The following is a 20,968-nucleotide window of genomic DNA, read 5'->3' as shown; positions in this document are numbered from 1 at the left end:
TCTATGAACAGTGACTTTCATTTTGGGTTTGCTTGTATATTGGATTATTTGAACAATTGAAGACTAGAAATGGGAAAACGTGTTTGTTTTCTGAGAATGTTTACTAACGTTGAGTTAACAAGATGTTCAAGTAGAATGTTTGGTGAAAGAAATGTGTTGTCCAGCACGAATTTGTTTGGGCCTCAATTGTGAGTTTCACCTATACAACAAAAGCAGAAAGAGTTCGGCGCTATCTTTATTGACTAAGCTAGTGCGTGTGCAAAGGCCCATCCAATGATTCAATTCAAGTTTCAATCAGCAAATTTGAGCAGTGGATCAATTTTTATTACATTCTCTTGACTCTTGTATTGCTTCCAAAAATTAGTCACAAATTATGAAAAATAATAAAAGGAAAAAACATCAGTAAAATATGGAATGCATTGATAGGCCCACAGAAGACTTCGGATTGTCTAAATTCCACTGCTCTATTTAAGCCCAGATGATATAAACCAAGCCACACTTGTCTCTCGCTCCCTCGCTGCTCCTACTTCAGAAACTCCAAAGCATCCTCAGATTCCTCAAATTTCCCATCATTCTTTTCCTTCCCCTGAGAAAATCCTCATATGGGTAGCTATAAATTCTCTTCAAATTCAATTGAGTTTGCGTTAAAATAGTCAACCCCGCTATATAGACTGCTGCGCAACCAGATAGATATATTTACATGGCTGCTAACGTCGGTTCTTCTTCATTTTCCTGCGTTCCCACTTCATTTTATTCTTTTACACCAAAGAAAAGCTCCCAGGTATTCTTTTGTTCGTCTATTACAACTCTTTCTCTTGATTTTTTTTAGCATTGCTGAAATGTGTTATTGGTGTATACAAGTTAAATGTTGTTGGTGGCTAACAACATTTAACAAAGGCTGTGGAATTCGATTTTTATTGTTTGTGTATTGGCTACTTTTGGTTCTAGCGACATCATTAATGGTTGGCTAGAACTTTAACTGTGGCCTATCCATGGCTCGAGCGGAGATGCTATGATTTTCTAGTAGGCGGTACATTTACCTTTGCTTTTCCAAGTGGTTTCATCAATAGTAAAAAAAGAAGGCATTATGCTGTTCTTTAGATTATATAGTCACAGCAAGAGAAATGAATTATTCGCTGTAAATTGATCACAATTTGTTAACTGCAGTCCATCGAATAATTGTTGCTTAATGAGATGTATTACTTGATTGAACAATGTACATTTTATTGAATTTTCTATAGAAGTGCTAAAATTTTACTGGTTGATTTGTCTTGGCGACGTTGGTATGATAGGCTTCATATGAAGGAAAAATTAGAATGAAGAGAAATTTAAAAAAAAAAAAACTGATTTCAGAAGTGACACTAAATAACAATGAGGAAGCTATTAAGGGTTCCTAGGGAAATATTACCCTATACACCTGCAAGAGAATGAGGTGTGTACCTTATGTTCTCTCTTTAGGCGAAGCTTGCATGTGTTTGGATGTTAGACGCAACATCTAATGATCGTTAAAGATAATATGTAAATATACATGTTTCAGTTTCTAGGTTATCATGGTCAATAATGTATTATGGATTTCTATTTTGTTGACATTGTGGCATCAAAATAGTTTAGTTTAATAGTGAGGTCCCCAAACTAAGATCAGGTTATTTAATTTATGAAAGACGATTGATTGTAGGGCTGACTCATCAGTGTGAAGTTACAACTGGAAGTGTAGGACACCAGGTGTGCAAGTATTGTAAAAGGCTCATATTATTTTTAGAGTCTTGGGATGCTTGTTTGGTTCTCAAGGTCATCCAAAGTTTTTGGAGTTAGTTAGAGGAATTGCTGTATGCCTGTTCTCATTTTTATTTTAAAGAATTCGCAATTGATATAACACTCTTGTTAGTATAGGCTTTTGGGTAGCTATTCCTATTTTGAATGGGTTATTGTAGGAACCATAATTATCTATTTTGAACTTGCCAACTATTAATTACTGCCTGTTGCATAAAATTTGTTTTTTTCTTTCTTGCTTGAGCATGCTAGGATTCATAGTTGGTGATTGTGTGTGCATGTGTATAAGGAGAATATAGAGGACTCATTTGTTGAATCTTTTCCTACTATGAAGGATGTCATTCTTCTGTATTGAAGTTTCATATCAATTGTTTCTAGTTGTTGAAAACAAAAGAACTATTTCTCCTCTAATCAACTTATATCAAGATGAAGCCACAATCGAAAGCTAGTTATTCTTTTCTCTATTTGGCTTTGTTTTGAGCATATTTTATTCTTTATTACCATTAAAGATTATTTAGATCATCAGAAGGCAAGTTGCAGCAAAAAGTAATTTGATGTCCTCAAGATCCTTGGTACTGTAAATCTTGGAATTGATACCTTGTCTTGTCATCTGAAATTTAGAAGCACGGTAGTTCCATATGTTTGCATTTACTTTCACTGCTTTTAATGGATGGTACGATAACACAGAATGTTAGTGCACATTATAAGTCAACACGATTTGGCTGGTTACCTTCTTGATATTTCATTAAATTAGGAAGAAACCTACTCAGCCTTCCTTTAATTAATTCTTAAAGTAATTGCTTATATGTTCTCACAAGCTTTTGTCGTATGATTCTATGTCATGAATTTGTTTACACCTTTTTGTTTTTTCATATATAGTTTGTTGCTGGACTTTTACTTGTAAATTAACTTGCTGTCATGAATTATTCTATTATCTGGCTTCTAAATTGGTGCTTTATTCTGTTTGAAAGTTTTCACTTAAAAGCGATTGATGCTTGAATTAATATTTTTCAATGAATTTTATTCACTATTTGTGCTATATTACATGATAATTACCTCAGAATGCCCTATATGAAAAGTTCTTTGAAAATTTTCTGACATTTATCACTGCTATACTTCATTGTCCAGCTCAGCTTGGTGAAAAGATTAAAAGTTGAACTGCATCATAATTCTCAGAAGCTTAGAAATGGTAAAGGTAAACTTGTGGAGCCTTCATACATTTATTGACAGGTTTGATTTCTCCTGTTAAGATATTAAGATAGTTCTACATCACTCTATACCTGAGATATTCTACTTTTGATTTTGTGAGTTCTATGTAAAGTTCTGAACTTATTGTCACTGCTCTTATTATGTCCTCTAATTGTATTCTTCTGGTACTGTGAGTAGTCAACCTTTGCCAATTCATAGGTGGCACAGTAAAATTGAGAGGAAATTTCGCAAGACAAAATGTGCTTTATGCAACTCCTCAAGACCACACACAATACAATGAGGTCAAGTCAGATGAATTGGAGCCAGAAGATGAAGATGATAATTCTACTGCTGAAATTTTCTCTCCCATAAGCAGGTCACTTGATCACTCTTCAGGAACTGATGGAAAACCAGGTTTACTTTCATTTTATAATAGACCTTATAAGACAGAAGGCGTAGTCATTAAATCTGATGTGCAAAAGGACAAGAGCAGGCTATTATGGTTTGTGGGTCCCGCTGTCCTTGTAGCCTCTTTTATTTTCCCCTCACTATATTTGCGGAGAATACTTTCCACAGTATTTGAGGACTCTTTGCTTACAGGTGAATTCCCATCTTTCACATTATCGCTCTCTTTTTAATGATAATCTCTTCTTTTGGTGAGTTGTAAATTTTAGAGATGACAAGCTTTAAACAAGTGAGTAAATAGAATGAATGATGCACAGAAGAACATAAACATACAAATTTTTTTTTGCAAGAGGTTGGTTTTTCAATTTTCATTTATTATATTTTACTAAATTGAAGGAGATTTATGTGATATTTGGTATGGTCATTGCGTTTATGTTGTGTACGAGTGGCTACTATAAAATTTTGATGCTAAGTGCAAAAGAGAAGTCATAGTGGATGCTAACAAATAGGGAAGATGAGAGGCAAAGGATTTTATCTGAAGATACCAGAAATTCTATTCTGGGAGATGGCCTGCCTGAATCTGAATATTATTGAATGTTGAATAATAGAATATTGGATTTGAAAGATGATTTAATGAAGTTGGAATTTGTATAATATTGTGGTGATTGGACAGGGAATATTAGAAAGAAACGCACAGTATTTAACAAGAAATGGATGAAAGTTGAAGACCAAGTCTTTCATGGGCTTATGGAGCCAACCAGCCTGACCTAACCAAGACCCACAAACAAGCCAGTGCAGTCTAGGAAATAAATTTTCCTTAAGGTCATATGTGGCCAATGGTTATGTCTATTGAGACATATTTGGAAGTTTTAAGAACCGGTTTAAATTTTGGTTCAGTGTAGATCAGATGTGAAATAGTGGCTATAGGTAGTATAACCCTTGGCAGGTTCAGGAATAGTTGGCTGTAATATTGTTAAAGTCCTTGTGTATCACATTTATCTATTACTTTGCTGCTTCGATTGAATTTTTCTTTTCTATTATGCTCTTATTGCCAGATATTTTATTTTCCTTGCTATAAACAGTTCATTGTTCCCTATCTGCAGATTTCCTAATACTGTTCTTCACAGAAGCTCTTTTCTACTGTGGTGTTGCAATTTTTCTTTTGCTCATAGACCACTTAAGGAGGCCAGTGGAACTGGAATCTGCTGAAAATGGTGGCACAACACTGGCCTCCATGGGACAACGAATTTCTTCTGTTGCTGCCTTGGTACTCAGTCTTATAATTCCTATGGTGACAATGGGCTTGGTATGGCCATGGACTGGCCCAGCTGCTTCTGCAACCCTTGCTCCTTACCTTGTTGGTATTGTTGTTCAGTTTGCATTTGAGCAATATGCAAGATATCGGAAGTCACCTTCATGGCCTGTCATTCCAATAATCTTTCAAGTAAGGAGCTAACTGCTCTTATGTCTTTCAGACCATTTTTTCTGGGAGTTCCTCTGTTTTGCATTAGGAGAATGGAAGAAAAAGAAATCTTTATGCCCTTTGATTTTCTTGGTTTTAGATACTTATGCTCTGTATGATGAACATGCTTCATCTCAATAAATTTGAGCAGTTTCATAAAAAAGAATTATCATTTAACTTTCTCTTATTTAATAGATGGTCTAAATGTGGGATGTTCTTTGTGATTAACAGGTTTATAGATTGCACCAACTGAATAGAGCAGCTCAACTGGTGACAGCCCTATCATTCACAGTTAAAGGAGCTGAAATGACCTCACACAATTTGGAAATAAGCAGCTCCTTGGGTACACTTTTGAATGTCCTTCAATTCCTTGGTGTCATCTGCATTTGGTCACTCTCAAGCTTCCTTATGAAGTTTTACCCATCCACTGGCGGGACTGCCGAGTGATATTCAATATTAGTTTAAGAATTGGTAAAATTGACACCCCCATCGTTGTAGAGACGTCTAGTTGCTAATTTGTTCAGGTAATCTTTTCATGTAGAGGTTTTAAGTCCTTTTAAATATGGTTTTGGTTGGTGAGATTTTGAAACTGAGTGGACATCAGAGCATCTACCTTTTCCAAAGCGTAGTAGAAGGTTGTGACTTGCAGCGGGATTACTTGAATGAAGATGCCAAGTATAAAAGTATATTTGTTGAATACTATGATTTCTGCTAATTTTTGTTAAGTGTTCTGTTCCTTCGATGAGAATGCTAGATGGCATTTGGCTTCTGTTAGCAGCCATAGGCAGCTGTAGTCTATATTTTTCTTTTATTGATTCTTCATATTTCTGAATTCTTTCAGAAGTTTTAGGATGTTATGCAGTTTGCTACTGTTATCATTTGTGCTCCTATTCATTAAGTGAATATTCTACAATATTTTTTACTGCTTTTGTTTACCAATGGAGGCTTTAAAGTGCCTTCAAGTATTTTTACTTCTTTTCTGCTTTTTACTGAGAATCTCACCTTCTGCTCGGTTTTGGGTTTAGAATACTTTTCAGGGTTTTCCTAGTATGTTATGATCCTCATCATGTTTGTGTTTGTTGCCCTTGTTTTTGGTTTCTTTTAACTTTCTAGTTTCTGGCTAATTACTTGGTTGATTAGTTGCTCTTTAGTTATTTAAAATGCAAATTTGTGGACTTCCTTGAGATATGTCTCTCGTCCACTTTTTATCGTGTGTTGCTTTAGATGTTTTCATGAGTTATTAAATACTTAAAATTGCTGGCTATGGTTAAAAAGAACATTATATTGATTTGTTCCTTCATGGGCCTAGGGCCTCTCCTAACTCCTTTGGTCTTAGACAAGGGTGCGATGATTGGGCTCAGACCTGGCTTGAAAACTTTGTTCAATACAATAATTTTTAGTTGTATTGGACAGGCTGGGTGAGACTAGATAGGCAGAATAATAGGTCTAAACGGTTTAGTTACTTGGTTAAATTGGTGCACTCCTTCATGGGTGCACCTTAGCAACTGTTAATTGATCAGCCATGTCTTATTTTAAGTGTGACAAGCCTAGCGATCAAGGATCCAAAAATTTGAAAGCATGGAGGCTTACTCTTAACTGGGTAGATTAACATAATCAAGCATTGTTGCTACAAGCATAATGAAGAGAGGACCATCTGGCATTATTAGCATTTGGAATTCAGTTGTAGTACTTCGGCTATGAGTGGCTCACAAAAAGTGAAAGAGGTGCACCAATAGGGGTCAGTAGTTCCCTCTCCGATAAGTAGAACTCATGGGTTCTACTGATCAGATGACCCACCAAAGTCGGTGCACCTACCCTGCCTTCAAGTTCTTGGTTAGAGCTATTTGCCTATTTCTCTGCTTAAAATGGTAGCATTGAACATTATTCTTGCTTCAAGGTTGATTGTTTATTTATTTTTTGAATGGATGTTTCTATATAACCAGACTTGATTGAGGCTTTTTTTTTTCAGATTAAATTTAGTAACATCATCTTTCTTGTTGTGTCATTCCTTCAATAATTTATCTTTTTCTTTGGTTGTATCTCCTTGTTGTCTTACATTCCTTCTCTCAATTGGTTGATCTTTGTCTTTTAATTTTTAAACATAACTACCCCACCTTTTCATTGATAACCACCTTATTCTTTCTACAAAGAGATCAGCCTAAAGAAGGCTTTGATTGGGTAGGAGCTTGGAAATTCTCTTAGAATGATCTATTTGTTTAACGTATGAGTTTTGATTGGAATCTAATGTCTCCATTCTTTTTTTTTTTTCAATTTAACTTTTGTTGTTAGATAATAGTAAAAAATTGCACGTCAGATATGCACAAAAGAGAATGTCTTTTACACTGTCAAATGTCAATGCATTGCATGCGTAGAAAGAGAGAGAGGTCCAATGAAAAGGTGGCTATGGCATTTGGCAATATTTGCTTCTTTGCAAAAGCAAAAGGTGGTGGTAAGTACTTGGCTTCCATGCCTAGAAAACATTGATGGGATAAATGCTATTGGATGTTTCATTCATATCGGTTGTCTCTACTAAAGGTCCCCAAAGGTTAAGCAAAGTTGAAAGCTAGAGAGCAACCACTAGAAGCTAAGCTAATTTCCTGCCAAAATGTTAAGTGAACTCCCTTGTCCTTGCATGTTTTGGTTCTTTTTTAGAAGAATCCTTCTAATAGTATTCTAGAAATTCTCTCTCTAGTTAAATACAGACGTAACTGGACCCATGGAGGAGTTCTTAATTGCGTAACGCCCAAAGCACATGGCCTTGACTCTTTTGTGGTTTTGAATATCATCAACTACTTTGGTTTTCTGCTGTAAAAATTGATGGGGTTGTTTTGCTCTTCTGTTTTCTTCCTGTATTCAATTGGGTATTAGGTAGAGAGAGAAGAGATTTGATATCTGGACTCTTCACGAAAATTTCAACACAGAATATAATTTAGTAGAAAATTTTGGAATCGTTCAGATTCAATGCATGCATTCAACCACCCACATAAGTTCAGAGAGGAAAAGGTTAAGAAAATAAACTATTTTACTGATACATTCAAGAATATCATCATAAACCCATTGAAGACAAATCATTTCTAGCCATTTATTCCAAGGCAAGCCTGATCAAATTATTCTGATTGCTTTTCAACATCAAGAAATTGTTAATCTAAGTGGATCATCTTTATCTGACCCTTGTGAATCCAGGAAGCATCCTGTAATATTGGGTAAGATAATGGGTTTAGACCTATTTTAATTTGACTATTGCTGAATTTTGAGTGACTGTATCTCCTACAAAGTCAAATTCTACTTAATCTTTTGGACAATTCTTGTGGATTCCTGAAAAACAATATTATGACTGTAAAATGTCTAGAAAGACCCTGGCTTTGTAGTATTATTCTATTTGGGCACGTGTGGTTAAGTGGGTATTTCACTATTCAACATACCCATCACTTTATCTTATCTGCATTCGTTTTCCCATCTCACAGGTAATTCATGGTACTCGCTTTCCATGATTGACTCAGAGAAAATTTTTTAAAAATTACAGAAAAAAAAATCATTTTTGCAGAACTTAGAGAAAAGGTGAAAAGAGACTACCACGAGTCAAAAGCTTAATTACGCTGTTAATGCATTATTGTCAACTTTTCCATACCAAATGATGATCAGCATACGTTTCTTCAACCCCACTCTACAAACTTCAAAACTTTCATGATCCCAGCAGTTTGAATCTTTTTTTATTTATTATGTCTCGTTCAAATTCCCTCCTTTAATTCCCATTTCATCTCTTCTTTCTTGTCTTGCTAGTTGTGTTCAACTTGGGCTTCTCTTGCTCGTTGCTTCTTATTTTTCTCTTTCGATATGGAACTGAGCTGGCCAAGGGGCAATACTAGATATTTCAAAACGAGCATCTGATACTCCCATCATTGTGATGAAACTTGAAATGGGTAGCATTCAAGTTTCTCTGTTGATGCTGTTTTCAGCTATGGTTTTTGCTGTTCTAGCTGCTTCTCCTGCTCCTGGTGGAGACAATTCAACTGACTCCTTTTGGCTTCTGAGAATAAAATCTGAACTGCTTGATCCTTTAGGAGTTCTTGATAGCTGGTCTCCAGGAGCTCATATGTGTAACTGGAATGGACTTACGTGTTCACATGAGCAAAGCCATGTTGTGGGCTTGAATCTATCCAATTCGGGACTATCAGGTTCCGTTTCGCCTGAGCTATGGCATCTTACTTCGCTTGAAACTCTTGATTTATCCTCAAATTTCCTCACTGGCTCGATTCCTTCGGAGCTTGGAAAGCTTCAGAATTTGAAGATACTGCTTCTTTATTCAAATTTTATCTCTGGTAAGATTCCTGAAGAAATATTCTCTTTGAAGAAATTACTAGTCCTTAGAATAGGAGATAACCAGTTATCAGGTGAAATTACACCAAGTATTGGCAACTTGACTGAGTTGACAGTTTTGGGTCTTGCTTCTTGTCTATTCAATGGAAGCATTCCAGTTGAGATTGGTAAGCTGAAGCATCTGGTGTCACTTGACTTGCAGAAGAACAGTCTCAGTGGCCTCATACCAGACGAGCTTCGTGGCTGCAAAAGGCTACAAAACTTTGCAGCATCAGGCAACAGGCTTGAAGGAGAAATCCCTGCTTCAATGGGAAGCCTTAAATCACTGCAAGTATTGAATTTGGCCAATAACAGCCTTTCTGGAGCAATCCCTGTCAAGTTAAGCCATCTCTCCAACTTGAAGTACTTGAATCTGCTTGGAAATAAATTGAGTGGCCAAATTCCATTGGAGCTCAATCACTTGGTTCAACTTGAAAAGCTAGACTTATCAGTAAACTCTCTCTCAGGTCCCATTAGCCTTTTCAGTGCCCAATTGAAGAATCTTGAAACTTTGGTCTTGTCTAATAATTTTCTGACGGGTAGCATTCCAAGCAATTTCTGCCTCCAGAATTCGAATCTGCAGCAACTTTTCCTACATCAAAACAATCTGTCAGGCAAGTTTCCCTTAGAGCTATTGAACTGCTCCTCTTTGCAACAACTAGACCTCTCTGATAACAATTTCGAAGGAGAGCTGCCATCCAGCATAGATAAACTTGAAAACCTCACAGATCTTAAGCTCAATACTAACAGTTTTAGTGGAAAGCTGCCTCCTGAAATTGGGAATATGAGTAAATTGGTGAATGTTTACCTGTTTGACAATATGATCACAGGGAAACCTCCACTAGAGATTGGCAAGTTAAAGAGGTTGAGTGCTCTCTATCTCTACGATAACCAGATGTCAGGAAGAATCCCAGTAGAGTTAACAAACTGCACCAGCATAACAGAAATTGATTTCTTTGGGAACCACTTGACAGGATCCATTCCCCCAACCATTGGGAAGCTTAAGAATCTGATCATCCTTCAACTGAGGCAGAATGATTTATCAGGTCCAATCCCACCAAGCTTGGGCTACTGCAGAAAACTTCAAATATTGGCCTTAGCAGATAATAAGCTCTCTGGAACTTTGCCACCAACTTTCAGATTCCTTTCAGAACTGTATAAAGTTACTCTTTACAACAACTCCTTTGAAGGTCCTCTTCCTTCATCACTTTTCCTTCTGAAAAACTTGCAAATTATCAATTTTTCTCACAACAGGTTTAGCGGAAGCATTTCTCCTCTTTTGGGTTCAAATTCTCTGACTGCCTTAGACTTAACCAACAATAGTTTCTCTGGTCCTATTCCTCCTAGACTAACCATGTCAAGAAATCTCAGTCGTCTCCGCCTTGCCCAGAATCATCTCATTGGCGACATTCCTAATGAGTTTGTGGAGCTGACTGAGCTTAGATTCTTAGATTTATCATTCAACAATCTTACAGGGGATGTGGCAGCCCAACTTTCGAACTGTAGGAAACTCGAACACTTGCTACTTAATAACAACCAACTTACAGGCACCATGCCTTCCTGGTTGGGGAGGTTTGAAGAACTTGGAGAGCTAGATTTCTCATCCAATAACTTTCATGGAGAAATACCTGCTCAGCTAGGGAATTGCTCAAAACTACTCAAGCTTTCTCTTCATAGTAACAACTACTCCGGCAAGATACCTCAAGAGATTGGAAATCTCACTTCTCTCAATGTCCTAAATCTGCACAGAAATAACCTCTCAGGCTTCATTCCTTCAAAACTTCAAGAATGCGAAAAGCTCTTTGAACTGAGACTTGCTGAGAACTGCTTGACGGGTTCTATACCACCTGAGCTAGGAAGGCTGACCGAGTTGCAAGTAATCTTGGATCTCAGTAAGAACTCTCTCTCCGGTGAGATTCCATCTTCTCTTGGAAATCTAGTGAAGTTAGAGAGATTGAACCTATCTTTCAACCACCTCCAAGGAGAAGTACCTTTTTCACTTGCAAAGCTGACCAGCCTCCACATGCTAAACCTGTCATATAATGATCTCCGGGGCCAACTTCCTTCCACCTTTTCGGGATTCCCACTTAGTTCCTTCATAGGTAACAATAAGCTATGCGGCCCACCATTAACATCGTGCTTGGGATCAGGGGATCAAGAGAAAAAGAGCCTTTCCAACGCTGGTGTTGCGGGTATTATAGCGGCCATTGTCTTTTCTTCCACTGTAATTTGCTTGACGATGCTTTACATCATGGTAAGAATGTGGCGAAACTGGAGAAGGGTGACGATACAGAGCTTGGATGGTGGTGGAACTGAACAAACAAGGGAGGAAGAGAAATGGGTTTGCGGAGACGAGAAGAGAAAGAATGGTGAATACTGGAAAGTGAACTCCATGGCAAAGGTTCCTTCGCTAGATGACCAAATTTCTAAAACTTGCATTTTCCCTTTCAAAATGGACACATAATTAACCCATAGGAAATACATTGGCTTGAGAATATAAATGCTGTTTTCTCTGAGTCCTTTTTCCTATGGTTTTGCAAAAGGCTGTGTGTTTGTACAATTCTATTCATTTTTTTTTATGCTGTCACTTTGCTATTGTAATGATAATCACAACTGTTGAGAATTTAGAGAGTTTAAAGTACATAGCCAGTATATATGTGCAACAGATTGAAAATTGAAGGTATCTTGTCGGTTATAGTCTCCTGCTTTTCTACGAGAGTTTATGTCATGTGCAGACACATTGTCGTTGAAACGCTGTTGTCAGAGTCTCAAAGACTGAGATTAAGATGTTATTCTCCCTAACCTGTGTGATGTCTATTTTGAAATAAAAAAAAATTGTAAAATTTTAATTTAATTGATATTCTTTCTAAACAATTTTTTATTTGAAATAAAAGAATTTAAAATTTTTAATTTAAAAAATTTTCATTTAAAAAAAATAAAAATTTAGTATGATTTTATATATTAACGTACAAATAACCATTGTATCACGGTTTCAAATTTTAACACTAGATTTGATCTATTTCTTTTCAAATTAAGTAAACCTCAAGAATTATCTAACAAATCAGTAATAACAAGCAATCATGGTAATCGAGGTTATAAAAGCAAACAACAAAATTAATAAGTAATATATACTTGTAAGTCTCACAAAAGTTATCACTGTAATAATAATATATAGAAATTCATAAACAAACTACTTATCTTATTTTAGGAACAAAATAATAATTATATATTATTATCGACATCATTATTACAATAATTCTCACATTCCTTATAGGTAGGAAGACAACTCCATAGACTTCCAGTAGTCAATTAAATTCCGCACTCGTTAGTGGTCAACTAATCACACTCTCGTAAAAAGATATTAACATGTGACACTCCAAAATAAATACATGTAAAAGAATTACAATAAATTGTCTCGATTTTTATTTTTTCACTAATTTATACTAATTTATCTCAATATTATTTTGTAGGAATTTTAATGTTAAAAAATTATAGTTTTAATCTTTAGTGGACAAAGATTCGTATGCACATCTAAAATAAATGTGAAACATCTCACCTCAATGGACTGTTTGTGACATGGAATGTATATCGTAGGGTGGCTCTCCTTATTCTAATTCTGTGAACAATTAGTTAGTCATACGTTGGAATCTATATAGACCCATTATATATTATCACTTTTCTCTGCCTTCATTAACCTTTTTTCATCACTTTCTAATAACATGTATTGCTAATATTGAAAATTCTAAATTCACAATCATTAACAAACAAGTTAAATTAGCTATGATTAATGTATTTTAGTGGCCAACTACCACAAATAAGGCATTTACAGATAAGAAAGAGACCACTAAGTATTTGAGGTGCCGTGTAACTTTTATAAATAAAAAAAAAAATTTCAAATTTTTAATGATTTAAACATTGATCGACTCGAAATTAAATTTTAAGAGCAAAGCTTGGTTAAATATTAAATTGTATACTGTGATTTTGATTTAGATATAAATTTACCGTATCGGTTCGACTCCAAAATTTCTATTCAAACCACCCAATCCAAACCATGTAAATCACGGTCTCGGAGAATCATTATTAGGATGGGCCAAAAATTTTAACAATACCATTATCTGAGCCCACTTGAAGTTCGATTGTCAATGGACCAAATTTTTTTTTTATAAAGATATATACATGTCAATGGACGTGTTTAATGGGAAAATTAACCCAAAAGTACATGAGGGTTTTTTTAAGGGGAAAAAAAATAAAAAGGGAAAAACCTATGTGAATCTCCCCCCTCCAGGGAAAATTCAAGTATCATAAGCAGTTACACATCTCTACATGATGAACCAAACTTGTCTTTCCATTTTATGTGCAAGAAACCTTCAACTTCGACTTCGATGGCTTCAACACCTCATTCTCCCCTCGCACATCTTCTTGCTCGATCTGTTCTTTTCCGACCCACCACCGGCACTGCAAAGAGAGGCCTGTTTCTGGACTTGCATTTGTTGAATATGCAAGAAACAATGATCCCTTTCTCCAAAGCTTAGAATGATTCGAAGTTGATGCTATCTTGGCTCAGAATTCTCCACTGAAGCACAATCCCATCCAGCACTAGCTGTAACGAATGAATCTTGGCTACCATTTGAGGGCAATCTAGTTATTTCCTGCAGATTTAAGGGTATGGAAGAAGTCCTTGTAAGTGAAACTATTGTCATGGAGTTTTCTGTAGAGTCATCTGCACTAAGCACACTAGCATTCAAGAAAGGAGGTTGCTTTGGTGAAGGGATTTCAAATTCGCTATCGGTTAGCATCTGAACTACTTCAGTCATGGACGGTCTCAGTGAAGCAGAAGCTTGTGTACATAGAAGTCCTATTTGAAGCACATTTTCTGCATCTTTCCCAGGATTTCTATCACTCAGACGAGGATCTATGGCTTGAGCAAGTGTTTTTGCCTTGTAATGCTTCCATACCTGATGCCATGCATAACAAAGAAAGCTATCAATTGATTTTGCTTTTGGGTTTTACTTATTTTCATTACCCATCTTAAATATGGCCTAAGATGGTGAATAATAGCAACTCTTCAAGGAGAGAGAGAGAATGAGAATCTTACAGAGTGCAAAATTGAATTGGATCCCTGAGAGTAAATGCTGTTCTTTTTGCCAGTAGCAATCTCCAGGACGAGAACACCAAAACCATAAACATCTGCTTTTTCTGTTAACTGCCCTCGAATGAGATACTCAGGAGCCATATATCCCCTGTAAAAAGAACCAAAATAGAAAAACCAGCGTTTAGAAGATCAGAAAGTTGTATTCTGAAAGTAAGAGTAGCGAGTAACTTGAAATGGGATTGATTTTCTTACAGTGTTCCTGCAATGCCGGTGCTAATATGGGTATTTTCGGTAGCAAAGCAACGAGCAAGTCCAAAATCAGCAATCTTTGGAGTAAGCTTCTCATCAAGGAGAATATTGCTAGTTTTTATGTCTCTGTGAATAATTTTCACTCCTGAACCTCCATGGAGATATGCAAGCCCTTCTGCTGTTCCAAGGATGATATTGTACCGCTGTTGCCAGCTTAGGATATTCTTCACTGCAGCGAATGAATATGAGAAAATCAAAAGTATGAATCTAACAATTCTATACTGCTGCTGCTAAAGACAATAAATAGATCAAGCAGGCAACTTACCGAAAAGAATTTGATCAAGGCTCCTGTTGGGTACATATTCATAAACAATAAGGCTCTCAGGACCTTCAATACTGCAACCCAAAAGTCTTACAAGATTTTTGTGCTGAATATCACTGATCAAATTCACTTCATTGAAGAACTGATCAACCCATTGCCGTGTATTGTAGACTAATCTCTTAACTGCAACCGTTCTTCCATCAGGTAGGCTTCCTTTAAATACAGAACCAGCTCCTCCTTGGCCTAATTTCATGTCATCGCTGAAAAAATTGGTCGACTTCTCAAGGACTTCATACTTGAAGTTCAGATTAGACCTTGTTGCAAGGCCCCTGATATTGTTTTGTTCTATTCAAAAAGCAAGAGTCATCATGTTAGGACATAGGCAAGGATGATTACAAAAATCAAATCGAGAGACTACAAAGGATATTCTTTTCTGCTTGGAATTTTACCTTCTCTCCTTTTTGATACTCTCTGATACCCAATAAAAGCACCAAAGGAAGCCAGCACAATGAACGCGGCCGCTGCCATAGCAATTGCTATAACAGCTTTGGTGCCTGTACAAATCGCAAAACATGTTAAAATTATTGCAAGGAAACCTAGCAGAAAAGGAATAGTAGCTCTCATTTCTAAGAATCTCATAAGCACAAAGCTAGAAACTATATAATCAGAGGATAAGTCACTGAATCAAGCTTCAAGACAAAGCCAAAGGCAAATATTGAAGGGAAATACAGAGAAAAAGAAGTCAAAGCCAATCTTACGACATCTACTTGCTCTTCCTGAGCTGGTGTTGAAGAATCTCTCAGTAGAATATCTCATATAACAACCGGTAAAAAGAGCCTGGCCCTGTGACCCAGGAGCACATTGCTTCAATTGTGAGCCTGCCTTCAGCAAGCAAGCTCTGCAACCCCAATAAGTAAGCGAATTCCAACACTGGGCCAATGCATAAACTGGAATACCTCCTCCTTTTCCCTCCACAGTGGCAAAAGTTCCATTTTCGAGGGCTCTGTCAGTGACATTTGTGATCACTTCTGCAACCTTTTTCTTAAAAGCCGTATGCAAAGAGCTATCTGTCAAAGCACCTGTTGGATGGCTACAGTTCACGTTATCATAAGTGGGGTCGATGGATTCATGGAGGAAGTTGTAATTATCGTAACGAAGAAAGCATCCATCAAGAAAGATACGAGCAGCGGTGTTAGGGAGGCAACGGGGGAGCTTAACTCTACCTTGGCTAAAACAGAGTTTGCAATCAAGGCTAGAGAGATCACTGTGGCACTGGGCTAAGGCATAGACCTCAGGCAATGGCTGGATAACAGCAGAATGTCCCCAATTTCTACTAGACACTTGTTGTTGGATAGATTCCATAACTTTAACAAAATTTGGAACGAAAGACGTGGAAACGGCAGAACTGAGGTCGTCCTTTGGGGCACCGCAGATAAGGTGGATTTCAGAGCTACGGGCAGCAGAGGAAGAAAGAAGGAAGAAAATGAGGAAAATCAACAAAATCCATGAAATATTCTGGAGGATTTTGAATGAAAATTGCATTGAAATCAAATGGGATTGGCTCTAATTATAACTAATTTCTCTCTGTATTGCTCTGTTCTCCCCTGTTTTATATCGAAGGTGAAAGAGAACAGGGCACATGGAATCATCACCTTGAATATGAAATCTCTGCTGCAATATGTCTCTCCGTCTCTCTATCTCTCTCTCTCTCTCTCTGGATATGGGATTGTGAGAGTTTGAGAGGGAATTGGAGAGGGGGAGACCATTATTGGGGAAGAATTATGGGGTGGTTTTGTGTAAGAGAAGGTTAGGTTTTCTGTTTAATTTTGATGCATGCTTCATAGTTTTTCAGGTTACGTTGCTTGGGTCTCCAGGGAGAGGGAGATGGAATCAATGATCTGGATTTTGTTTCTGGTTTCCTTATTTAGGATATCGTTATGCCAACATCACAAACATTTTACATATAGCATTTTTATTTTACGTTAATGGCATTTATGGGATGCCATGCCTAGCCTAACCCAACCTTGAAGGTAAAGTTTCATGAATCGCTTACCACGTAATAAATTATTTAAATAATATATAAGATGCCCACAGTTTCAATCTCTAATTTTTTTTTTTAGTCTAAAAAAGTCTTTTTATATCGTATTAACAAAAATTACGTAATTTAAAAGCTTAAACCCTGTTTAAATTACACCAACCACAATCTAATATGAAAATGAAACCGAATTAAAATCTCTGGTAACTCAAAATTAAAACTAATTATCTATTTGCCCATGATAGTTAAATTTATAGAAGGCTTCGGAATTTTCTTTTTTTCCCCTTTATTATGCCCAATTTGACTGTTTCGTGAGCATCTAGACGCAACTTCTAAGAATTGATAACAAGGATTTCAGCCTTGACTTGGGCATGCCAAGACTGAATATAAATTTATAGTTCTAAAATCTTCTACCACTTAACTTATTGGTAATTTAAAAGTAAGGTGCAGGTACTTAGAGATTCAAAGATGGCATCATGACAACAACCATTGCTTCTAGACAACATAATTTTATTTAATAAATTTTTCCTTTTTAACAAAAAAAAATCATTTGAAAAATATTGAACAGCTAGAGTTTGCTCAAAATAAATACATAAATTTATATGCATACTTGCTTGGCAATCGAGAGGATGCATTTTGTCCTGTTTGTAAAGAATATTCCTTCTTCACATTAATAGTATTAAGAAAAAAATAATAAATTATTATTTAATCTTGGTAATTTGTCATAATCAGTAACTTAATTATTTTGTATTTAAAAGTTTCAGTTCATCATAGATTTTAGGTCCAATTAATTTAATATTCATTCAGATGATAACTTAATTTTTCTTTTTTTTTTATTTATTTATTTATAAGAGGAGAAAGATTGAGATTGAACTTTAAATCTCCCTCGTTTAATTTAATGCACTTACCGTCTTCGCAAGCGCGTGATTGTGTGTTAGCAAAGGTTGATTATTGATGATAGAATTTTAGAGAAACCATTTGCGGGTGCAACCCAATTGTGTTGAACTTGTCAAACCACTTGAAAGAATGTTGCTGTCAACCCACTTTCTTTACCTATCACCACTACCGTTACTGCTGACTTCTTCCCAATATAGATCTAGACATCCTTGTCAATTTTTTCCACTCAATCAGAAAATGAAAAAAATATATATATAATTATGATTTTGACTATTTCATGTAAGTAACAGTTAAAAAAAATTATCTAATCCAATTATAAAAAAATTTATTATTTAATTTTTTAATTTTAAAAAATATATTAAAATATCACTAATATTTTAAAATATATTAATTTTTCTTTTCTCATCAGTTTTAATTGTTAAATATTATAAAAAGTTTTAAGATATCAATTAGTAAATTTTTTTCAAATCAGATAAATTTATTAATAAATTTTTTTAAAATTATAATAATTAAATAATAAAATATTTAATGATAAAATTAACAAAAAAAATTAATAAATAAACTGTTTATAATATTAAAAATATTTTAATATATTTTTTAAAATAAAAAATTAATTAACAAATATTCTTATACTATAAAAATTAAATAGTAATTTTACTTTAATAGTAAAGGATAACATATCAAATATTATTATTACACAAGGTATGAACCAGAGGCGGGTACATAAATTTTATTCAGGAGATCCATTTTAAACAAAAAAAAAAATCAATTCGATGTTAAAGTTTAAATTAATGGATTGTGATGACCGCCGGGCTTCCTTTGCTCTGAGCGAGGACGGGCCCAAGAGGAGAACAATAGCCAAAGCCCATCGAGCCCTCCTTAAACAAGACCGATCCAGCCTCTCAAGCCCCGATCCGGAGGCGCGGGATAGACTGGGTCCAATATGAGGTCGGGTCCATCATGAGCCCGGGTTCAATGAGAAGAGGTGTCCGGCCCACATATCCCGCAGACTTGCTTACACGCGTATTGAGAAGAATTAAATGGTCGTTACGCATGGAGCAAGTGCCTGACAACATTCGTACGTATGGAGCTGGGTGACAGAGGACAGCTAGCACTGTGGCAGAGAGGTATACATCACGGGTAGAGAGAAAGGGATGCTCCCCCTCACACTTTTTCCTCTCTCTCCTTCCTAGACTCCATTTTTTTTACCTTCTCTCTACAACTCTTGCTTAAAGATACTACTCTAATTCATAAGATCTGACTGAAACGTCGGAGGGTCTCCACCGGGGGCATCCCCGGTAGACCCCTAACCATTTTTCCCTATTTTGCAAGTCTCTTCGTTAAATAGAACATTGAGAGACCCATTTGATGGACCCATATGATGGACCAAGAGGAAAACCAGACCCATCAAGGAGCCCAGAGGAAAAAAGATTTATCAAATGGCGCCGTCTGTGGGAAACGAAGAAGATCTTTTCGTCACCAGAGTTCCTAAATCCACCCATTGAGATCCACATAAAGGTATGAAAGTTTATGCGAAAAGAAAGCTGGAGATTTACAATAACCCAGCTGAATAACCTAGCTGAAAAGAAAGATCCAGCTGGTTCAAAAATATTTTGATAGTCTTTTAGATAGTTTATTTTAATATTTATTGAATTTAATTACTACTAACTTTTTCTTTGAGATCTGACGAAGTGAAACTTCAGATCGAAATACTTATATATGAGTATAGAATTTTAATCTTTTCTATAAAAAGAAAAAATAATCAATGATGTATATATTTGTGGAAACTGTGAGATCAACAGTACATATATTGTAGAGATTAGATGGGCAGATCTGCTGTGAAGTCCCAGGTAACAAGTTAGAGAGGAGGAGTATGGAAGGCTTTGAGCAAGAAACTCAAACTCTGCCGAGCACAAATTTTGATTGAGGACTTTGGCAGAATTCGTAGATCGGAGCACCGAGAGGTCGGTGGGTTGGAATAGCAAGAGTGGAAAGAGCTCAAGCTGCCGAAGACAGGCCGACCTGATGAGATGAGGAAGTCGCTGGTCTGGTCAAGCTCCAACAAGTGAGGTCGGCGCGACATTGAAATGGACCAAACAGGCAAACGTGATGGTGCCAAAGACGCGCCGACCTGAGGAGGAAGTCTCTGGTCTGGTCGAGCTCCAGCAGGTGAGGTCGGCGCGACCATGTAGAAATCTGACCATGTAGGTCGGTGCGGAAATGAACGATGTCGGTGTTGTCGATTTCATAGCCATCGATCTTGAGATGACCGGCGTCACCAGCGCTCCATGGCGCAAGTCCTTCGAATTCGATGTCCGGAGCACCACTCCCTCATCACCACCCATCTCTTCTCTCAGCAGCCCCCCAAGCAACACCCTCGCCTTGCCTGTCATCGCTAAGATCTCTCTCCTCTTGTCCTCCGCTGATAAGAACTCTCTTCCACTCTCGATCCATCCTCAGGTCCTACCGCCGGGATTCTTAAGAGGGATTGGCTTCACAAGCACCGCACTAGGGTTCTCGCTGTCGTCGCCGCTCTATTTGTTTCCAATCATGTTTCTGGGGATCCCACACAGTGGCTTCAGCTCTGCTCTGACCTTGAAAACCTTAAAGTCGTGCTTCGTCCGAAGAACATTAAATTAGCTGTGGTTATGGTGCACTCTTCTTCCGATGATATCAGTGAAGATCGAATGGTTGAGATAAAAACTGTTGCTGAACAACTCCACTTTAAAATGTCAACCTTGTTATTACATGGTGGAAAAATAATTGAAAGTCTGTCAAACAACCGTGGGACCACCCCAGCTAGGAAATCCCAACCGAGAACGATCCTCTACAGCCATGAACAATTCCGAAGAACGAATCAGCCATCAATCACGCTCTGATCCCACGGTCATGGTTCATCCACCAGACATGAGTTCATGTCCCCTTTGTGCTAAAGGACATGGGTGAGCAGACAGTTTTTTGGTATTTGCTGAATTGCTGGAGACTAGTTCGAAAACGATCCATAGCAATTCCAGTCCAGCTTTGGGAACTAGTGAAAGGTCTCTGACTGAGTGGAAATTTCAACCAGCTTATTACTACCAGGTGAGGAACTTAGTACAACCTTCCTAGAATTTTGACTCTTTAATCCTTCTAATTATTATTATTGTTTTAAATGCAAATATCTTAGAATCTCATGTCTAATTATAAAGTTTA

General features: G+C 36.7%; 3 protein-coding genes and 1 pseudogene across 4 annotated transcripts; 2 read left to right on the top strand and 2 right to left on the bottom strand.

Moving 5' to 3' along the window:
- The first annotated feature begins 229 nt into the window (after nucleotides 1–229).
- On the top strand, nucleotides 230–5,749 carry LOC110617173. 2 transcript variants are annotated; one of them, XM_021759790.2, is made up of 5 exons: nucleotides 230–781; nucleotides 2,899–2,965; nucleotides 3,178–3,558; nucleotides 4,467–4,807; nucleotides 5,057–5,749. In XM_021759790.2, exons 1-5 carry the CDS (start codon nucleotides 701–703, stop codon nucleotides 5,270–5,272), a joined length of 1,086 nt encoding a protein of 361 aa, XP_021615482.1. In that variant the 5' UTR covers nucleotides 230–700; the 3' UTR covers nucleotides 5,273–5,749. The 2 variants fall into 2 exon arrangements, with proteins under 2 accessions (XP_021615482.1, XP_021615481.1); XM_021759789.2 differs by having other exon boundaries at nucleotides 3,157–3,558.
- A 146-nt stretch (nucleotides 5,750–5,895) lies between these two features.
- LOC110616956 (LRR receptor-like serine/threonine-protein kinase GSO1) lies at nucleotides 5,896–11,819 on the top strand. The gene has a single exon (XM_021759498.2). It carries the CDS (start codon nucleotides 8,730–8,732, stop codon nucleotides 11,643–11,645), a length of 2,916 nt encoding a protein of 971 aa, XP_021615190.1. The 5' UTR covers nucleotides 5,896–8,729; the 3' UTR covers nucleotides 11,646–11,819.
- A 1,505-nt stretch (nucleotides 11,820–13,324) lies between these two features.
- Nucleotides 13,325–16,852, bottom strand: LOC110616877 (cysteine-rich receptor-like protein kinase 1). Its single transcript, XM_021759384.2, has 6 exons — nucleotides 15,603–16,852; nucleotides 15,294–15,398; nucleotides 14,848–15,189; nucleotides 14,526–14,751; nucleotides 14,277–14,421; nucleotides 13,325–14,136 (listed from the first exon to the last, which is right to left on the bottom strand). The coding sequence occupies exons 1-6, from the start codon at nucleotides 16,384–16,386 to the stop codon at nucleotides 13,732–13,734; spliced, it is 2,007 nt and encodes a 668-aa protein (XP_021615076.1). The 5' UTR covers nucleotides 16,387–16,852; the 3' UTR covers nucleotides 13,325–13,731.
- Nucleotides 16,853–20,544: 3,692 nt separating this feature from the next.
- On the bottom strand, nucleotides 20,545–20,728 carry LOC122723935 (annotated as a pseudogene).
- Between the last annotated feature and the right edge of the window lie 240 nt (nucleotides 20,729–20,968).

This window comes from Manihot esculenta, chromosome 6, assembly GCF_001659605.2.
Source record: "Manihot esculenta cultivar AM560-2 chromosome 6, M.esculenta_v8, whole genome shotgun sequence".
NCBI lineage: Eukaryota > Viridiplantae > Streptophyta > Magnoliopsida > Malpighiales > Euphorbiaceae > Manihot > Manihot esculenta.
Note: the sequence above shows the minus strand (reverse complement) of the source record. Positions and strands in the feature narration are given on the sequence as shown.